Here is an 18,403-nt window from a genome sequence, read left to right as displayed (position 1 = left end):
AGAAAGTTTACAATGATTAAAAAAATAAGTTGATGAACAAGGTAGAATTATGTTGTTTTTCTTTGTATGACATGTTCTTTTCAAATAAAGTTACAAGATATTTTCATTCAATTGGGTCAACGGTTATTGACATTGAAGTCTGATTTCTGTGACAAAGCTACCACTAACAAAAGGTTATCATGTTGTAATATCATCTAGAGATATGGTCTTTGAAGAAAAAAAAAAAAAAAAAAAAAAAAAAGCTTTCCAGGTTATTATTACACGATGTAAAATATAAAATATGACTCCCCTCCCCCCTCTAGCTTCGTCCGCTGCGTGCCCACCGTTGTCACGGCAACTTACTGTAGTGGTGGGGACCGTTTAAATCCCTCTTACCCTTTGTCAGCTATAAAGTGTGATACATTGCTGGAAAGGGCTTTTTGTTGGCTACAAGATACGTCAGTCATCATTGACAAACAATGCGACTTGCTGGTTCTACTTCCATTAGAAGTTGTCCTATCCCCCTGACTGGGATTTGCTCTCAGTGTTGATTCTTATTGGTTTTATGCTTAGTTACGCTGTAAAACGTAACAAGTAAGTTTCATTGAGGTCTGATGTGATTCACAGAAGCTTGCTATGTCAATCTTTATTGAATAAACAGCAAAATCAACCGTAAAACGAACCGGATTAAAACGTTTCATGAGGAGGACGATGGTTTTATGGATTTACTCGGATGATACGTCTTTTGGACTAAAACATGAATGCACTATGTTCCCTGGATATTAACGAAAAATCTTGTAATAAATCTGGAAATACAATTTTTGTTTAGAACCGCCTTCTTTCACTTGTACAATATTGCCAAAATTAGGAACATCCTGTCTCAAAATGATGCAGAAAAACTAGTTCATGCATTTGTTACTTCAAGACTAGATTGTCATCAGGATATTTCGATAATTGCCTATAGGCTATAATGTCAGTCCTAGATTATAGGCCTAGACTGCTGGGAGACTTCACCGAGATTCTCTTCTCTCTCCACCATCAAGTGCTCGCTCAGGGAGGGATTTGTTGGGTTTATATATGAAGTGCTTTTAGATAGTAGTTTATTGTGATTTGGTGCCGTACAAATAAAACTGAATTGAATGCATGTAATCAGACATTAGTGTACTTTTTTCTGTCTCTGTTGTAGTAATTGGCTTCTTGGCCTCACCTCGTTGTGTGGCAGTCCAGCAGCTGAAAAAATCGGGATCTTTTGCCCTCTGGCTATGCTGTTCATGGCATCAATGGCTGAGATGCCAGTTTGGATCATCTCCTCAGGGTAGATACGGCACTGAGGATTGATGGGCTGACCTGTAAAACACAGAAAGACTGCTTCAGCTAGAGACCACGCTCCCAAAAAAAAAAAAAAAAAAAAAAAAAAAACAATGCTCAGAGTAAAGGTAAAGTCAACTAGATGACAGACGCCCCTTCGAAAAGATGACACGCAAATTCGTGAAGCGTTTCCACATTTTAAAAATTGCAGGGTTGAGTCTCAGGTCCGGCGGGGAAATTGTCGGTGGCACGTAGCGAACAGCCAGCGCCCCATCCACCTTCAATAACACAACTGAGGTGAGACCCTTGAGCAAGGCACCGGATCCCCAAATGCTCCCCGGGCGCCGCAGCATTGGCTGCCCACTGCCCCGGGTATGTGTGCACGATGTGTGTGTGTTCACTTGGGATTGGGTTAAAAAGCAGAGCACAAATTCTGAGTATGGGTCACCATACTTGGCCAGTTAAGTCACTTTCACTTCACTTTCACTTAAGTTACTGCCTTTACTCCTAAAACCTGGCACCAAAATTAATCATCGATGCATGTTTACCTCTGTAGAAAGCATTCAGATCCCTAAAGGCACAGTAATGCAATATACAATTCCATTAACTATAAAATCTTAATTCAGACAAGTCTCCCATGTGACTACTGAAACTACTACTAAGTTATTATTACTACCAGTACATTAATGTGCAAACACCACATTTGGAGCATTAGAGCTAGTTTTAACTGTTTGATATACTGTTGGACAGTATATGCTATATATATATATATTTTCTTAGTAAAAGAAAATACTAAGTGTATATACAGTGGGTACGGAAAGTATTCAGACCCCTTTAAATTTTTCACTCTTTGTGTCATTGCAGCCATTTGCCAAAATCAAAAAAAGTTCCTTTTATTTCTCATTAATGTACACTCAGCACCCCATCTTGACAAAAAAAACAGAAATGTAGAAATTTTTGCAAATTTATTAAAAAAGAAAAACTGAAATATCACATGGTCATAAGTATTCAGACCCTTTGCAGTGACACTGCAAAGGGTCTGCTCCTTCATTGGAGTCCAGCTGTGTTTAATTAAACTGATTGGACTTGATTAGGAAAGGCACACACCTGTCTATATAACACCTTAAAGCTCACAGTGCATGTCAGAGCAAATGAGAATCATGAGGTCGAAGGAACTGCCCAAGGAGCTCAGAGACAGAATTGTGGCAAGGCACAGATCTGGCCAAGGTTACAAAAGAATTTCTGCAGCACTCAAGGTTCCTAAGAGCACAGTGGCCTCCATAATCCTCAAATGGAAAAAGTTTGGGACGACCAGAACTCTTCCTAGACCTGGCCGTCCAGCCAAACTGAGCAATCGTGGGAGAAGAGCCTTGGTGAGAGAGGTAAAGAAGAACCCAAAGATCACTGTGGCTGAGCTCCAGAGATGCAGTAGGGAGATGTCAACTATCACTGCAGCCCTCCACCAGTCGGGGCTTTATGGCAGAGTGGCCCGACGGAAGCCTCTCCTCAGTGCAAGACACATGAAAGCCCACATAGAGTTTGCCAGAAAACACATGAAGGACTCCCAGACTATGAGAAATAAGATTATCTGAGAAGCAAGAGCAAGATTGAACTTTTTGGCATTAATTCTAAGCGGTATGTGTGGAGAAAACCAGGCACTGCTCATCACCTGTCCAATACAATCCCTGCAGTGAAACATGGTGGTGGGAGCATCATGTTGTGGGGGTGTTTTTCAGTTGCAGGGACAGGACGACTGGTTGCAATTGAAGGAAAGATGAATGCGGCCAAGTACAGAGATATCCTGGTAGAAAACCTCTTCCAGAGTTCTCAGGACCTCAGACTGGGCTGAAGGTTCACCTTTCAACAGGACAATGACCCTAAGCACACAGCTAAAATAACAAAGGAGTGGCTTCGGAACAACTCTGTGACCGTTCTTGACTGGCCCAGCCAGAGCCCTGACCTAAACCCAATTGAGCATCTCTGGAGAGACCTGAAAATGGCTGTCCACCAACGTTCACCATCCAATCTGACAGAACTGGAGAGGATCTGCAAGGAAGAATGGCAGAGGATCCCCAAATCCAGGTGTGAAAAACTTGTTGCATCATTCCCAAGAAGACTCATGGCTGTATTAGCTCAAAAGGGTGCTTCTACTCAATACTGAGCACAGGGTCTGAATACTTATGACCATGTGATATTTCAGTTTTTCTTTTTTAATAAATTTGCAAAAATTTCTACATTTCTGTTTTTTTCTGTCAAGATGGGGTGCTGAGTGTACATTAATGAGAAATAAAATGAACTTTTTTGATTTTGGCAAATGGCTGCAATGACACAAAGAGTGAAAAATTTAAAGGGGTCTGAATACTTTCCGTACCCACTGTATATATATATATGAAATAAGATACAGTACATCTTGTGAGCAAAGACATTTAGGTTACAAACATACAGCCCAACATCCAACATCATCATCAGGTTAGTGATGTCATACCCATGATGTCCAAGTAGTCCTCAGCCAGAACAGTGGGCCCTCGGTCGATGGGTTTGCCTGAACCGTTGAACACACGCCCTAAAAGAGGAACATTTTCTCCCTTAAGCCAAACAGAATTTAGTTTCTAATTAATAAATATTTGATTTATTTGGAACTTGAATGAAAAAATAATTACTAAGAAACACTAATAAAATAACATTCATTAGATGACACTTCCAACCACATCTGATCCATTCTGTTTTGTGCCAGACTCTAAACAGATAAGAGTGGCTCTGATGGCTCTTGTCGAGCCTACAAGTAACAAGTACAAGTAATTAGAAATTCATGGACATGATTAATGATACTTCAAAAACAAAAGCAGGTTTACTTTCCTCTGCTGTTCAAATATATATATAACCTTGTGCTGTACTGAGATAATCGCACTGATTGAGACATTCAAGAACATTCAGAAAAAGGTTTCATTCAGTGTTGTTTCACTTTTACCATTTACTGAGTAGACTGAAAATGTAAGTAAAATCAGCACATTGAAGGAAAATACAGTACAACACATAAAGCATCATTCAGTATACTTTAAAGTGTTTCAAAGACTGAAATATGAAAGGAGGACTATGCAGCTACTACCAAAACCTAAACTGTGGACTAATCAGTTTCATTATTTACTTACTATTTTGTAGGGCGTTATCACTAAATTTGAATTAAATATGCAGTCTGAAATCATGTTCATCATACCCAGCATGTCCTCTGACACTGGGGTACGCAGGATATCACCGGTGAACTCACAGGCCGTTTTCTTGGCATCAATGCCTGATGTTCCCTCAAACACCTGAACACACAGACACAACAAGCTGTAAAAAAAGAACACTCTGAAGACAGTTACATGAGTAGTATACATTTTTGTTCAGCATGGATGCAAAAACAGGACGGAGTCCATAGCCACGCTCTTTGCTGCTGCACTAACGCTGGAAGCTAACATGCTAATATTTTGTGGTATAACACAGATATACTAGTATGACCACTGAATGGGCAAGATGAGCTTTTGCTGGGTTAGATGTGGGGCCTTATAATTTCTAAATTTTTACTATTGCTTAACTGTTTTGGTTCTTCCTTTGTCATGACTGTTGTTCTGTTTTAATCTCTTTCTATTTTTAAATATTAGATTATTTTCTTATACATAAAATGTTATCTTTTTTATGTGCATTAGTCTCAAATACTCTTACTGTTTAGTCTTTACTGTCAATCATCTGTAAAGCATTTGAATTGCATAACCTGTATGTGTAACCTGCATAATGTGCTATATAAATAAAGTTTGACTGATATTCTATAATGAGTGTCAACTATAGGACTCTTTAACGAGAGGTCTGATAGATGCTAGGTCATCCATTACACATTCTTTATCTTACCTGAACAACAGCCTTGCTACCAATCACCTCCAGGACCTGCCCACTCCTCTTGGTGCCATCCGGCAGTGTCAGGTGAACAATCTCAGCATATCTGGGGAACTAAATCAAAGAGATTCAACACAGCTGTCCAAAAACTACATTTATATCATTAATACAAGTGGCGTCTGGAAATATGAGTGGTGAGTTATACTGGCTTTTTACAGTTTGTTGAGCAGCTGTGTTGCCAAGTCTGACCTCATTTAAAAATGTATTAGCATAGGTAAGTATAAATAAATAAGAACACAATATTAGTAGTAGTAATAGGAGAATTCATTTAGTGATAAAAAGGTGAGCACCAACAGAACATCTTAGCAGCCTCACCTTCACATTATCCAGGATCACTAAAGGTCCATTTACACCCGACACAGTAGAATAGGCTGAAAGAGAGGAGAGTTACATGGTCCACTCAGTTCTATATTTTAATAGACCACAGGACAGGAAAATAATCCTGGCAATAATGACAATATTCCAATTTCCTTATGCAGCTGAAAGCCACCAATCAACATGAAGAACAAGTACACTTTCTTTCAGCCAACACTGTTAATAATCACAAGCTGACCTTTCATGGTGAGATTTAAACAGCTTTCAAGCACTTCTAGGCCCAAATGTCAAAGGCAAGCAAATGTCACGAAAAAATGCATGAAATTTACTTGCTCACATATGGCGAGTACAATTACAAGCACATGTGGTTAGTTCTGAGCCTCACAATAACAGACTACTAAATGAAAGGTCATCAATGAAGAAGGTTAGTGGAAATAGCCTGTGGCCTTCCGCAGCATTAAACTGTGGGGACTGCAGCACAATATACTGAAAGAACACACTAGAGCTCAGTGGAAAAACCAGCATCAAATGCAGTTTAGAGAAGTATTTGGACAGTTGCACCATTTTTCTTATTCCCTCTCTGTGCTTGAGCTTATTCAGTTTAATGTAATAATGGATACTACATTATAAGTGCTAGGTCTCAGCTTTAATTTAAACAGGTTTTGTTGAGAGACAGAGCCTTTTCACACATACTGCCCAAAGTGAAAGGGTTCAAAGGTAATTGGACATACGATTACTACATTTCTTCATTATTGTGTGTTGTTTCAACATCACTTCATGCACAAAAGAGCACATACCTAGCTCAGAGTTGATTGAGAGTTAACAACTCAATTGTGGTGGGTTGTCTGTCAATACGAGGATATATCAGACAGATATAAAAAATAGGTGGTTTGCCAAAAATGAACACTCGGGGTTTATTCTAAAAAATGTAAAAACAAAAAATAAATAAATAAATAAATAAATAAAGGCAAACGGCCTGGCAAACTGAGGAGCACAGGTCTTGTGGATGACATGGTGAAGAAAAGCCCTTAATAACAGCAAGTGTTCTCCATGTGTCGGAATAAAATGGCTTCAGAAAATATTTGAATGCTTTCATGCTTTCACTTTTTGCCGACTTCATATGCACATAAAATTTATAAATGGATACAACTCAATCAACACTCAATAATCCTTAATGATGAAGTGTAAATGCAGAAATTTTTGCAAATTTGTCAAAAACCCTAAAATGAAATCTCTCATTGCTGTGGATGCAAACTCTGGCCATTTGCATCCTGTTTGATTTATTCTCCTTGAGATGAGTCTAGAACTACTACAGCACGCCTGGGGTAAAATGAACTTATATGACAAGGCACATACACTGTCTGTCCTATCAGTTCAGTTTACCACAGGGGGACTCCGGTCAAGGATGATTTAAGCACACATGATATACTTGACGTTTGGGAACACCTCAGCAAAGGTCTAATACTTTTGTAAATGACAGATCTCAGTTCATGGATTTTTAAATAATTTAATCAAAAAGTTATGCAAAAATAAAATGATAAAAACCATAAACAAAGCCCATTGTTAGACTCCATCACAGGGCTTCTTGAGCTCTGAAACACAACTGACCCAGACACATAATGTGTATATGAATGCAGTACACTAGATTTTCGTGAACTATGTGAACCTAACTGCCTTTGCTGCCTTAATTTGCATAAAATGGATTGTTTAAGCCACAACAGTAGACAAACAATGTGATTAGGCTGATAACACACAATTCTAATTTTGTCTTTATTGAACACACCCATTAAGCATTCATAGTGCTAAAGGAAAAAGTAAGTGAACCCATAGACTAATTACTTCAAAGAAATGTGGAGTGGAGTGAAAAGTGGAGTCAGTAGTTTGGTCCCCTAGAGTCCTGTTGATGAAAAGAGTCTTGAGGTGTGGTTTAGAGCTTTGAATAATAAAAGGCACTTTTTAAGTTTGCTCTTCATAAGAGGCATCTGCTGATGTGAACTATGCCTCACAAAAAGGAGATCTCTGAAGACATACAATCAGGAGTAGTTGATTTGCATAAGGCTGGGAAGGGATACTAAGGTGTCTTAAAGTCTTTAGCCATCCATCAGTCGACATTTAGACAAACTGTCTATAAATGGAAACAGTTTAGTGCTGTGGCTACTCTTCCTAGAAGATGACCTCCAAGGTACAAAGCAGAATCTTCAATAACATAAAGCAGAACCCACAGCTAAAGGCTTAAAGGCATCACTGGAAATGGCAAACATCTCTGTTCATGAGTTTATCATACATGGGTCTGGACAGGCAGGGTGTCCATGACAGGATACCACACAGGAAACTGATCCTCTCCAAAAAAAAACATTGCTGTGTGCCAGAGGTTTGCCAAAACACCTTGGCCAATCTGCAACACTACTCGGAAAATGTTTTGTGGACTGATGAAACAAAAGACATCAAAAACATCAAAACATCCCCCCAATGGTGAATTGTGGTGGATGGAGCATCATGATTTGGGGCTGCTTTGTTGCCTCAGGGCCTGTTCAGTGATGCAGCAGGACAATGAACTTCGCATCCTTGTGGAGGCTCAGAACGCAGACATAACACCCATGGAATTACCTCCAGAGAGCTGTTCACAGCAGACATTTTACATCTAGCACTGTGAATGTTCAATTGGTCTGTTCAATAAAGACAAGTGAAATTTCTTTGTATGTTATCAGCTTGAGTATATTGTGTTTTGTCATGACTTGAATGAAGCTCACATTTTATGGTAAATTAATGCAGAAAATCAGTTAATTCCAAGAGGTTCACATATTTTTACCTTATGCTACGTTTGCAAGAAATCCCTAATATCCAGTCCCTTTGCACATCTGCAGGGCTCTGGGGTGGAGGGAACTGCAAAGACAAGGTACTGGAGGAGGTGAGCGCCTGAAGGTGGCAGTATTGTTTCCACTGAGTTCTCTATCATGGTCGGGTGTCCTCTTTATGTGCGAACCATCAGTCTCAGGACTGATATCAAAGGGGAAAGGAAAATAGAGGAGACTGGTGCGAACATAAAGCACTAAAGCTTAGCAGGGTGCATCCACTATGCCACTAATTAGGCATAGGCCAACAAAATAACTTGTCAGTATTGCAGCCATTTCCCACACACACACCTGCATTTCACCCTCTATTAGCCAGACAGGGTGTGTGTGCGCGTATATATATATATATATATATATATATATATATATATATATATACACACACACACACACACACATACATACATACACACACACACACACACACACACACACACACACACACCCCCCCTCGGGGCTGTGACCCCCAAACTGGGAGAGTGGCTCCAACAGACCCCAGGAACAACATCAGAGATCTCAGTCCAGAAGAGCGCAGTGCTAGGAACAGCTAAGATACTGCGAAGAACCCTCAAACTCCCAAGCCTCTGGTAGAGGACCCGAGATTGAGGAAGACACAAAGGGCAGAGACTGGGCAAGACAAAAGCTGGCTCAAGTGTGATAATAAAAACCAATGGCACCACGGGTAGAAAAAAAATATATATACATTTTCTCCTGAAAAATAAATCATTAAACAGCTTTATCTCACTTCTTGCCTCAGAGCTCAGATTCTGGTGAATGACTCTCATTCTTTTCATTTCTCTGTTTGTTGGGCAACCTTGCAAAACCAGCGAATAGGTCTCCTTTACAGCAATATTCTGATCAGTGTTAATTTGCTGGATATACTGCATACAACATATACTGATGCTGCGACATAAAAATCACACACCACGATGTTGAAATAGAGCAACAGATGATGGGAAAATTACTGGATGGTACAAATGCAGATCTTAACTATGTCGGCAGACAGGAAAACAAATAAAAGTAGACAAGCTGCATGAGTTGCACATTAAGATGTAATAAAGACCTCCAAAGACCTTCCAATAAGCAAAGCTTACTTGTCCCAGAATACACAGTCAGAGCACTGCTTCAAAACTGCTCCAAATATTAAATATTGGTATTAATACAATGACTGGCATCATAATATATTAAATCCAGCCAGTTCTCTACAGCTAAACATTCCCTTTGCATTAAAAAAAAAAACAAACAAAAAAAAACAACATACCTACATACAATTCCATCATTTTCATGGCTACCTCTTTTCCCCTCACAAATGGCAAATGTTGGCTATGTTTATAAAATGGACTTAATAACTACACTTAACCTACAATTTGCCCACAGGTCTCAAAAGAGACAAATATGGCTATTTACACAAGGGTGGTAATAGTAATGATGCAGGGAAAATCGGGCTACATAATTATACAAGAACCTCTTACAAATCCACAAGTCTACTGCATCTTAATGGTCGAAACGGTGCAAAAAAGTGTTGGCCCCCTTCCTGACTTCTTATTTTTCTGCATGTTTGTCACACTTTGTTTCAGATCATTAAACAAATTAAAATATTAGTCAAAAATAACACAAACACATCAAGCAGTTTTTAAATGTAGGTTTTCATTATTAAGGGAAAACAAAATCCAAAACTACATGGCCCTGTGTGAAAAAGTGTTTGCCCCCTAAACCTAATAACTGGTTGGGCCACCCTTAGCAGCAACAACTGCAATCAAGCGTTTGCAATAACTTGCAATGAGTCTGTTACAGCGCTGTGGAGGAATTTTGGCCCCAGAATTGTTGTAATTCAGCTACATTGGAGGGTTTTCGAGCATGAACCGCCTTTTTAAGGTCATGCCACAGCATCTCAATCGGATTGAGGTCAGGACTTTGACTAGGCCACTCCAAAGTCTTCATTTTGTTTTTCTTCAGCCATTCAGAGGTGGACTTGCTGGTGTGTTTTGGATTATTGTCCTGCTGCAGAACCCAAGTTTGCTTCAGGTCACGAACAGGATTTTTTGGTAGACAGCAGAATTCATGGTTCCATTTATGACACCAAGTCTTCCAGGTCCTGAAGCAGCAAAACAGTCTCAGACCATATGACACTACCACCACCATATTTTACTGTTGGTATGATGTTATTTTTCTGAAATGCGGTGTTACTTTTACACCATACATAATGGGACACACACCTTCCAAAAAGTTAAACTTTTGTCTCGTCAGTCCACAGAGTATTTTCCCAAAAGTCTTAGGGATCATCAAGATGTTTTCTGGCAAAACTGAGACGAGCCTTTATGTTCTTTTTGCTCAGCAGCGCTTTTTGTCTTGGAACTCTGCCATGGAGACCATTTTTGCAAAGTCTCTTTCTTATGGTGGAGTCATAAACAGTGACCTTAACTGAGGCAAGTGAGGCCTGCAGTTCTTTGGATGTTGTTGTGGGATCTCTTGTGACCTCTTGGATGAATCGCCGCTGCGCTCTTGGGGTAATTTTGGTCGGCCGGCCACTCCTGGAAAGGTTCTCCACCGTTCTATGTTTTCACCATTTGTAGATAATGGCTCTCACTGTGGCTCGCTGCAGTCCCAAAGCTTTAGAAATGGCTTTATAACCTTTTCCAGGCTGATAGATCTCAATCTCGGCATGATGTATAGCTTATGAGGATCTTTTGGACTACTTCACTTTGCCAGGCAGGTCCTATTTAAGTGATTTCTTGATTGCGAACAGGTGTGGCAGTAAGCCAGCCTGGGTGTGGCTAGAGGAATTGAACTCAGGTGTGATAAACCACAGTTGTTTTAACACAGGGGGGCAAACACTTTTTCACACAGGGCCATGTAGTTTTGGATTTTGTTTTCCCTTAATAATAAAAACCATTTAAAAACTGCATGATGTGCTTACTTGTGTTATCTTTGACTAATATTTAAATTTGTTTGATGATTTGAAACAAAGTGTGACAAACATGCAAAAAATAAGAAATCAAGAAGGGGGCCAACACTTTTTCACATCGCTGTATTTGTTTACAGTGATGGGAGAAAGACTTTTCTTTCCATCATTCCCTGAAATCATCAAAATATGCTTTTTGATCATACAGTTTAATCTTTACTTCAACTGTAGTATTTAAATGTACTAACATATATTTACTAATCTGGCCAATTAATAAATATATAAAATTTAGTACATCATCATTTGCAAGGTCCAAATAGTTTTAAAAGGGTTTTTAAGATTGACTCTTAAAGCAAATGTAGCATCTTTTTAGTGCCTAAAGGGCAAATAATCTCTGAATAAGGAGTTTCAGCTGGATTAAAGGCACTACATCATAGCCTCTCATTAAAGGAAAAAAAACAAACAAAACAACAAAAAAAAAAAAACAGGACAGCTCAGGGTGTCCTCTTATGTATAACTGTGATGACTAAAAAAGTGGTTTGCTCTCTTATTTCACAAGATAACGACTGCTCAATGGACTATACCTTCATGAGGTGTGAAGTAGCAACATTTCCCATTAGGCTTGGAAAACTTTCTCCACCCCTCTTGCTACTTCAGCTCAAGTGCAGTGGTCCCCCAGCTTGGCATGCAACGGCAGTGTGGGTCACCCTGCAGTCTGTTCAGCTGCCACAGCCCTTTGTGTACAAAGATGTTAATTGGTCCTAATCCACCACTAGAAGCTGTTTTGGTAGCCTGACCTCGCACCCTGAAGGACATCTTGGTGTGAAATACTAAAGAGCCCATTGAAGTGCCAGAGAAAAGAGGCACAGAGCATTCCAACACAATTCAATTTCCCAGCTGAAAGAGAGGGGAGCAGAAGGGGCGGAGAGGGGTTGAGGCTGGGATGGCGATGGGGGCGCATCATCATTCGGACAATAAATGAGCGCTACAAAGCAGTGGCTGCTGTGATGTGCAGCCTCACAATCGCGTCTTAGGCTCTACTTCAAGGGATTCCCACAGCCCCATGGGAATGCTAATTACCTCAAACCTAAAACTAGCCCTCACCCACACCTCACCTCACACACAGCCAAAAAACATGCAACAGTGAGTCAATAAACCACCATGATAAAATTACTTGTAGTCTTCACACTAATTCTACAGCCTGTGTTTCTCTGCTGTCAAGTGACAATGTTGTTACACATTCATGGCTGAAGGTAGCAGAACCTTAATATCAAGATGTACTTGTCCAAAATAACAACACAGTCATCCACAGCACCACAAGCAAATGTGTGGAGCTGTGCTGCTGGCTCCTGCACCTGGTTACAATATAAGCCACAGGTACAAGATAAATACAATAATGGCTGTGGTAAAAGAGGTAATGTGAAGATGTAGAAGTGCAGTCATTCCAAGGGTAGGTCTGGTCTACCATAACAACAGTTACCAGGAAAACTGCCAAGTCCTCCAATTTTCTATGAAGTCAGCAAATGGCCATCTAACAGTCTTAACCCCAAAAAACATCCTTACACCACTTTCAGATGCTTTGTTGTGATTATCCAATCAGCATGGCATTTTTCACTGGTGTCTATTGTCCTATGTTTTGATATATTAGCTTAGATTGGTGATTAGGGCCTTGACTAGGTCACACTATTAAGAGCACCCCCTCCTGGACCAGAAGGACAACTACTTGAAATGGTCTGTTGCACTTAGAGATTGCAACTTTTGATTAACAATATGTTCATACAGTCAGATTATAAGATTCTTCTCCATGTTTGAACACATACCTAAATCTGGACTGCATAGAGTTACTGAAGCACCTCATCTTGTCTATATTCCTTTCAATCAAGGTTTAATGTCCAACCATTGCTGAACAATGTTCTTACTAACTAAAGCAGGCAGTTACCCCAGTCCCTCAGGGCTCTTACAAATAACAGGGCCATGTCATAAACTGGTTATTTCATTTACTGATATATTTTCAGAGAATATATACCACTAAAGCACAGTGGCAATCATAAGGATAGGTCCTGAATGATAGATTTTTTTATGAAGGGCTTTTACGTTGAAAACCTAGGGACTGGTAGCATTTCAGCATAGGAGAAGTATTGGTATTGCAGAAGAGAACTAGTTTCTAGATTACAAGGCAACTGTTGTTGCCAAGGAAAGCAATAAGTCAGAGTAATAGCATTCAGTGTTCTCCTTTTTAACACTGTGGTTGTATTAGTGACTCAGTCAATTAAGGCTTTCCCAATTTAAAAAGCATACATTAGTATGTATTTCCATGAACACAAGCTGTTCTTACATTATGAGGGTGTGTTCAGTCTTGGTCAGTGTTCGTGTCAGCATAAAGCTATTAAATCTGTACCCTGCGCACAGGATGAGCACTGTCAATTGCCACCATGTGTTTTGCAGACTGATGAATATCAAGGCAGAATAATCTATTCTCTACTTTTTGTGTCTATTATCTCAACAGCTCCAGGTTAAATTAAACAGTTGCAACCTTCAGAAGAAAACAACAACACCAAGGTCAAGAAGTACAATCATGAAAGAAAAAAGCCAAACAAAAGTGTCAAATTAATACCTCTGATTTATGCACTAAGTTTTAAACCTGCTGAAAGTGCTTTGTGCTTTTAGTGTAACAGAAGTCCAAAAAAAAAAGACTGACAAAAATGAACTAAAAACACAGATGAACACCCACACCCACCCCACCCTCACCCTCAAACCATTTGAGGGTGAGGGTGGGGGTGGGTGTGGGTGTGTGTGTGTGGAGGGGGGTGGGGGTCATAAACTCATCAGGGTCCGTCAAGATGCACACACCTTTTTCCACCCAGCTGCCGCCCAATGTTTTGACAACATTACAAAATGAGGTGCACAGGTCCTGCATATCAAGGGGACTCCTACCTCACTGCAGCGATTGTGAGGATATCAGGCTCAAACCAGAAGCACATTTGCTAGCAGAGTGGGGTCTCTGGCTGCAGAGTAGTATAGTGAAGGAACAACGCTGTCTATACAGAGAGGCAGCTGGTTAATACACACATAACACCTTCATTACAAAGATGGAAAGTGCTTTGGTTACAATAGCTAGAACCATGAGCTTGACAGAAAAACAGGCAGCAAAACATCCTTCTCATACAGATACAATATTCAAACTACAACCAAGAAAAACAGCTTCAGTGTCAGCAGACACAGAAAAATTCTATCTGTACTGCATTATATGTTTTTATGTGTCCTGGTAAAAGGCTAAACCACTTCCCAGTCCTGTGCTCACTGCATGTACATTTAACCTTCACTATTGCTATTTCAGTGGACAGAGTCATGCTACTGTAGGCCCTGACATCTGAGGGAAGTTAAGCAATGGAATGGGGAATTTCTTGTATTTGAAAATACACATTTACTTCCACTTGCTAAACAAATGTCAGGAGCAGTTGGGGAAACAAGTGTGTTGCTCACATGGACGGGTTTCTGTTCATGCAACAGACAGGAATGGTGTCAAAATCCTTAGCCTACATTTTAATGTTCTTTCATGAAATGAATGGCAAACACCCACAGGAGAGTCTTTTTTTCCTACTGACAAGCTAGCTGATTAAGCCTAATTAGAATGTGGATTATAGAACTGTTACAAAAATAACATTGATTTTATAGAAATTACTTCCATAGTGACAGATGAGACATTTGTTTATCTTGACTACATTATTACCATTAATTAAATCTTTACAAAGAAGTATAGTGCCTTGCTCCATGTCTTTTCATAGCACTAAATGACAGAATGTAGCACTAAAACAAAGACAAGCCATTTTCTGGGCTAATGGCTTTTGTCGCATTTGACATGAGAGAGACAAAGGCCTCTTAAAAGAAAAGACTTGGTCTGATGAGAAATCTCTGTATTTGTTTATTTTCTTGCTCTGTCTTGGAGTGGCTTTCCAATAGTTGCTGTGCTTAGAGCTCTGTCAAATCAATAAGGTAGTGAAAAGCTATCTGAACATTGTGATCTTATAGATGCCTGGCAACTAGCTATACTGAACAAAGTCTCAGATTTTCTACACTCCACACTGAAGTTATAGTTAACTTTAATGTGACGGCGGGTGGCTCATTCTGAGGCCATCTTATCTTCATTCTGACATACACTATACTACAACAGATAACACCAAGTGTGAGGATACAGACCCATACTAAATGGGGTCAATGACTATGACAAAATATTTGACAAAGCCACTCCCCTCGATCTGTTTATGACACTCGTTAAATTCCCAAATTTTATTCTTTCAAGAAAAACAGCTTCAGTGTCAGCAGACACAGAAAAATTCTATCTGTACTGCATTGTAATGATAAATAATAATATAATGCTACATTATATATATGTGTCCTGGTAAAAGGCTAAAACACTTCCCAGTCCTGTGCTCACTGCATGTATATTTAATCTTTACTATTGCTATTTCAGTGGACAGAATCATAGTACTGTAGGCCCCGACATCTGAGGGAAGTTAAGCAATGGAATGGGGAATTTCTTGTATTTGAAAATACACAAAGGACTTCAATAGGAGCCAAATATTGAGTTTCCAGGTAAGTGAACTTCCTATTGCAAACGTGTCGTGCTTTGTGTGCTGTACAGTTCGTCTACAGATTAGCAACAGACTCGTTGTGATCTTATAGATGCCTGGTTAGCTTAGCTAGCTAGTAGCATGGCCTCTCCCTCTCTCTCTCTTTCTTGCTCGGTGTGCCACATGTTTAGTTATTCCTCTGCCTCCTTTAGCGATAATGATACCTGCAATAAGTGTAAGGTTCTGTTAGCCTTGGAGGCGAGGATCACTGATTTGGAAGCGCGGCTCTGCACCTTTGAACAAAAGCCAGCTAGCCTAGCCCCGTTAGCTGGTGTGGAGCCACCGAGCTCAGGGTCTGTTAGCGGTCCAAGGGCAGCTCCGGAGCAGCCCGGAGAATTAGCCTGGGCGACGGTCCGACGGAAACGTACTCCTAAGCAGAAGCCCACGGCTCATCACCTGCCTGTTCACGTTTCTAATAGATTTTCCCCGCTCAGCGACACACCCGCTGAGAAACCGACTGATAATTGGCGATTCCATAGTCAGGAACGTGAAAATAGAGACGCCAGCGACCATAGTCAAATGTTTCCTGGGGCCAGAGCGGGCGACATCGAGTCAAATCTGAAGCTGCTGGCTAAGGCTAAGCGTAAATATGGAAAAATCATTATTCACGTCGGCAGCAATGACACCAGATTACGCCAATCGGAGGTCACTAAAATTAATGTTGAGTCGGTGTGTAACTTTGCCAAATTAATGTCGGACTCCGTAGTTTTCTCTGGACCCCTCCCCAATCTGACCAGCGATGACATGTTTAGCCGCATGTCGTCGTTCCGTCGCTGGCTGTCTAGGTGGTGTCCAGCAAACGATGTGAGCTTCATAGACAATTGGGCCACTTTGGATGGTGCGGCTCTCATCTCTAGAAATTTGGCCGAGTTTATTAGCCAACCTAAAGTTTGACAATCCAGAGTGGGGACCAGGACGCAGAGACTCAGTCTAAAACGCCTCTCTGCAGTTTCCTTAGAGCCGTCACCCCCCTCAAACCACATAGAGATTGTGTCTGCCCCTCGAACATAAATATCAGGTATGAGTCCACTAAACATTTTATTTAGACCAGGGGTATTCAACTAAAATTTAAAGAGGTCCAGTTAGAGAAAATTTCTTGAAGCAAAGGTCCGGAAGATCATAATGTCTAACTAGTTAGTGTGATATATATTTAAGTAACCTAGTAGATTTATCAACATCTGCGTGTAATCAATACCTGACTGTCAAATCAAATGCATTCATAATCTTTATGTTGTGTCTCATAATGGTGTTTCACATTGGCACTTAAAATAATTGCCATGGTTTCTGAACATATGAGACACACTGGTTTAGTGTTCCCAGTGGGAAGAATGACCAGAAATGAGTCTGTCCATTCCGGATTAAATGCTCTATTTTCGCTGTCCACATTTCTTTTTTTGGAGGGCGCCATTTGTTCCGTATTTTTCTCCCTTTCTGTGTCTCACTCGCGTGTTTCTCTCCCTTTGTTTCCTACATGTATTGCCTTTTTTCTTTGTAACCATCTTTTCATGTGTAACTTGCCTCTACCTCTGTTTACACTGTAGAGTCGTAATGATTACCGCCTGGAATGCACAGACTTGATTCGCTGAGTGGTATCATGTGGGATGGCTCAACTGCAATTGGTCTGTGTGTTTCCACTACCGTGAAATTTACAAAAGCTGGTGGAAATAAAAGCGCCCCATTAGGTTTTAAATCATAACCTTCTCTTTTGGCTGTAGGTACGGGTCCATATGGGGCAGCTTTTGGGTCGGCAACCGGACCGCAGTCTACCTGTTAGTGACCGAGGATATAAATCAAATAAATCAGAAGTTAACAAATAAAAATGAAAACCACTCATTTTATTGAACAGAAAAACAGAACTGTCAAATGTGGACTATTAAATATTAGGTCTCTTTCATCTAAATCTCTGTTAGTATATGATTTGATAACTGATCACCAAATTTACTTACTCTGTCTCACTGAAACCTGGCTACAGCAGGATGAATATGTCAGTCTGAATGAATCAACCCCCCTCAGTCATAAAAATTATCATGTTCCTCGAAGCACAGGTCGAGGTGGAGGAGTAGCTGCAATCTTCCACTCAAACTTATTATTAAACTTTCATCCTCAGAACAGTTATAACTCATTTGAGAGCCTCACTCTGAGCCTCTCACATCCAAACTGGAAAACACAAAAACCAGTTCTACTTGTCATTGTGTACCGTCCACCTGTCCCTTACTCAGAGGTTTTAACTGAATTTCCAGACTTCCTGTCTGATTTAGTGCTTGGTTCAGATAAAGTCATTATAGTGTGAGATTTTAACATTCATGTAGATGTTGAAAATAATAGTCTCAGCACTGCATTTAATTCAATATTAGATTCAATTGGTTTCACTCAAAATGTTAACAAACCCATCCACTGTCTCAATCACACCCTTGATCTTGTTCTGACCTATGGCATCGAAATTGAACATTTAATAGATTTCCCCCAAAATCCTATTTTGTCAGATC

The 18,403-nt window shown here is 40.1% G+C and overlaps 1 protein-coding gene across 1 annotated transcript in view; it reads right to left on the bottom strand.

The window, feature by feature from the left end:
- atp6v1ba (ATPase, H+ transporting, lysosomal, V1 subunit B, member a) overlaps positions 1-18,403 on the bottom strand; it is a 47,464-nt gene that overhangs the window by 20,874 nt on the left and 8,187 nt on the right. Inside the window, exons 2-6 of the mRNA XM_026308801.2 lie at positions 5,533-5,588; positions 5,173-5,271; positions 4,502-4,595; positions 3,773-3,850; positions 1,187-1,326 (exon numbers count right to left, since the gene is read on the bottom strand). Coding sequence (XP_026164586.1) covers positions 1,187-1,326; positions 3,773-3,850; positions 4,502-4,595; positions 5,173-5,271; positions 5,533-5,588 — 467 coding nt within the window. The remainder of the gene's footprint in view (positions 1-1,186; positions 1,327-3,772; positions 3,851-4,501; positions 4,596-5,172; positions 5,272-5,532; positions 5,589-18,403) is intronic.

This window comes from Mastacembelus armatus, chromosome 15, assembly GCF_900324485.2.
Source record: "Mastacembelus armatus chromosome 15, fMasArm1.2, whole genome shotgun sequence".
In the NCBI taxonomy this organism is placed as follows: Eukaryota; Metazoa; Chordata; class Actinopteri; order Synbranchiformes; family Mastacembelidae; genus Mastacembelus; species Mastacembelus armatus.
The sequence above is the reverse complement of the archived record's forward strand: the minus strand, read 5'-3'. Positions and strand labels throughout refer to the sequence as shown.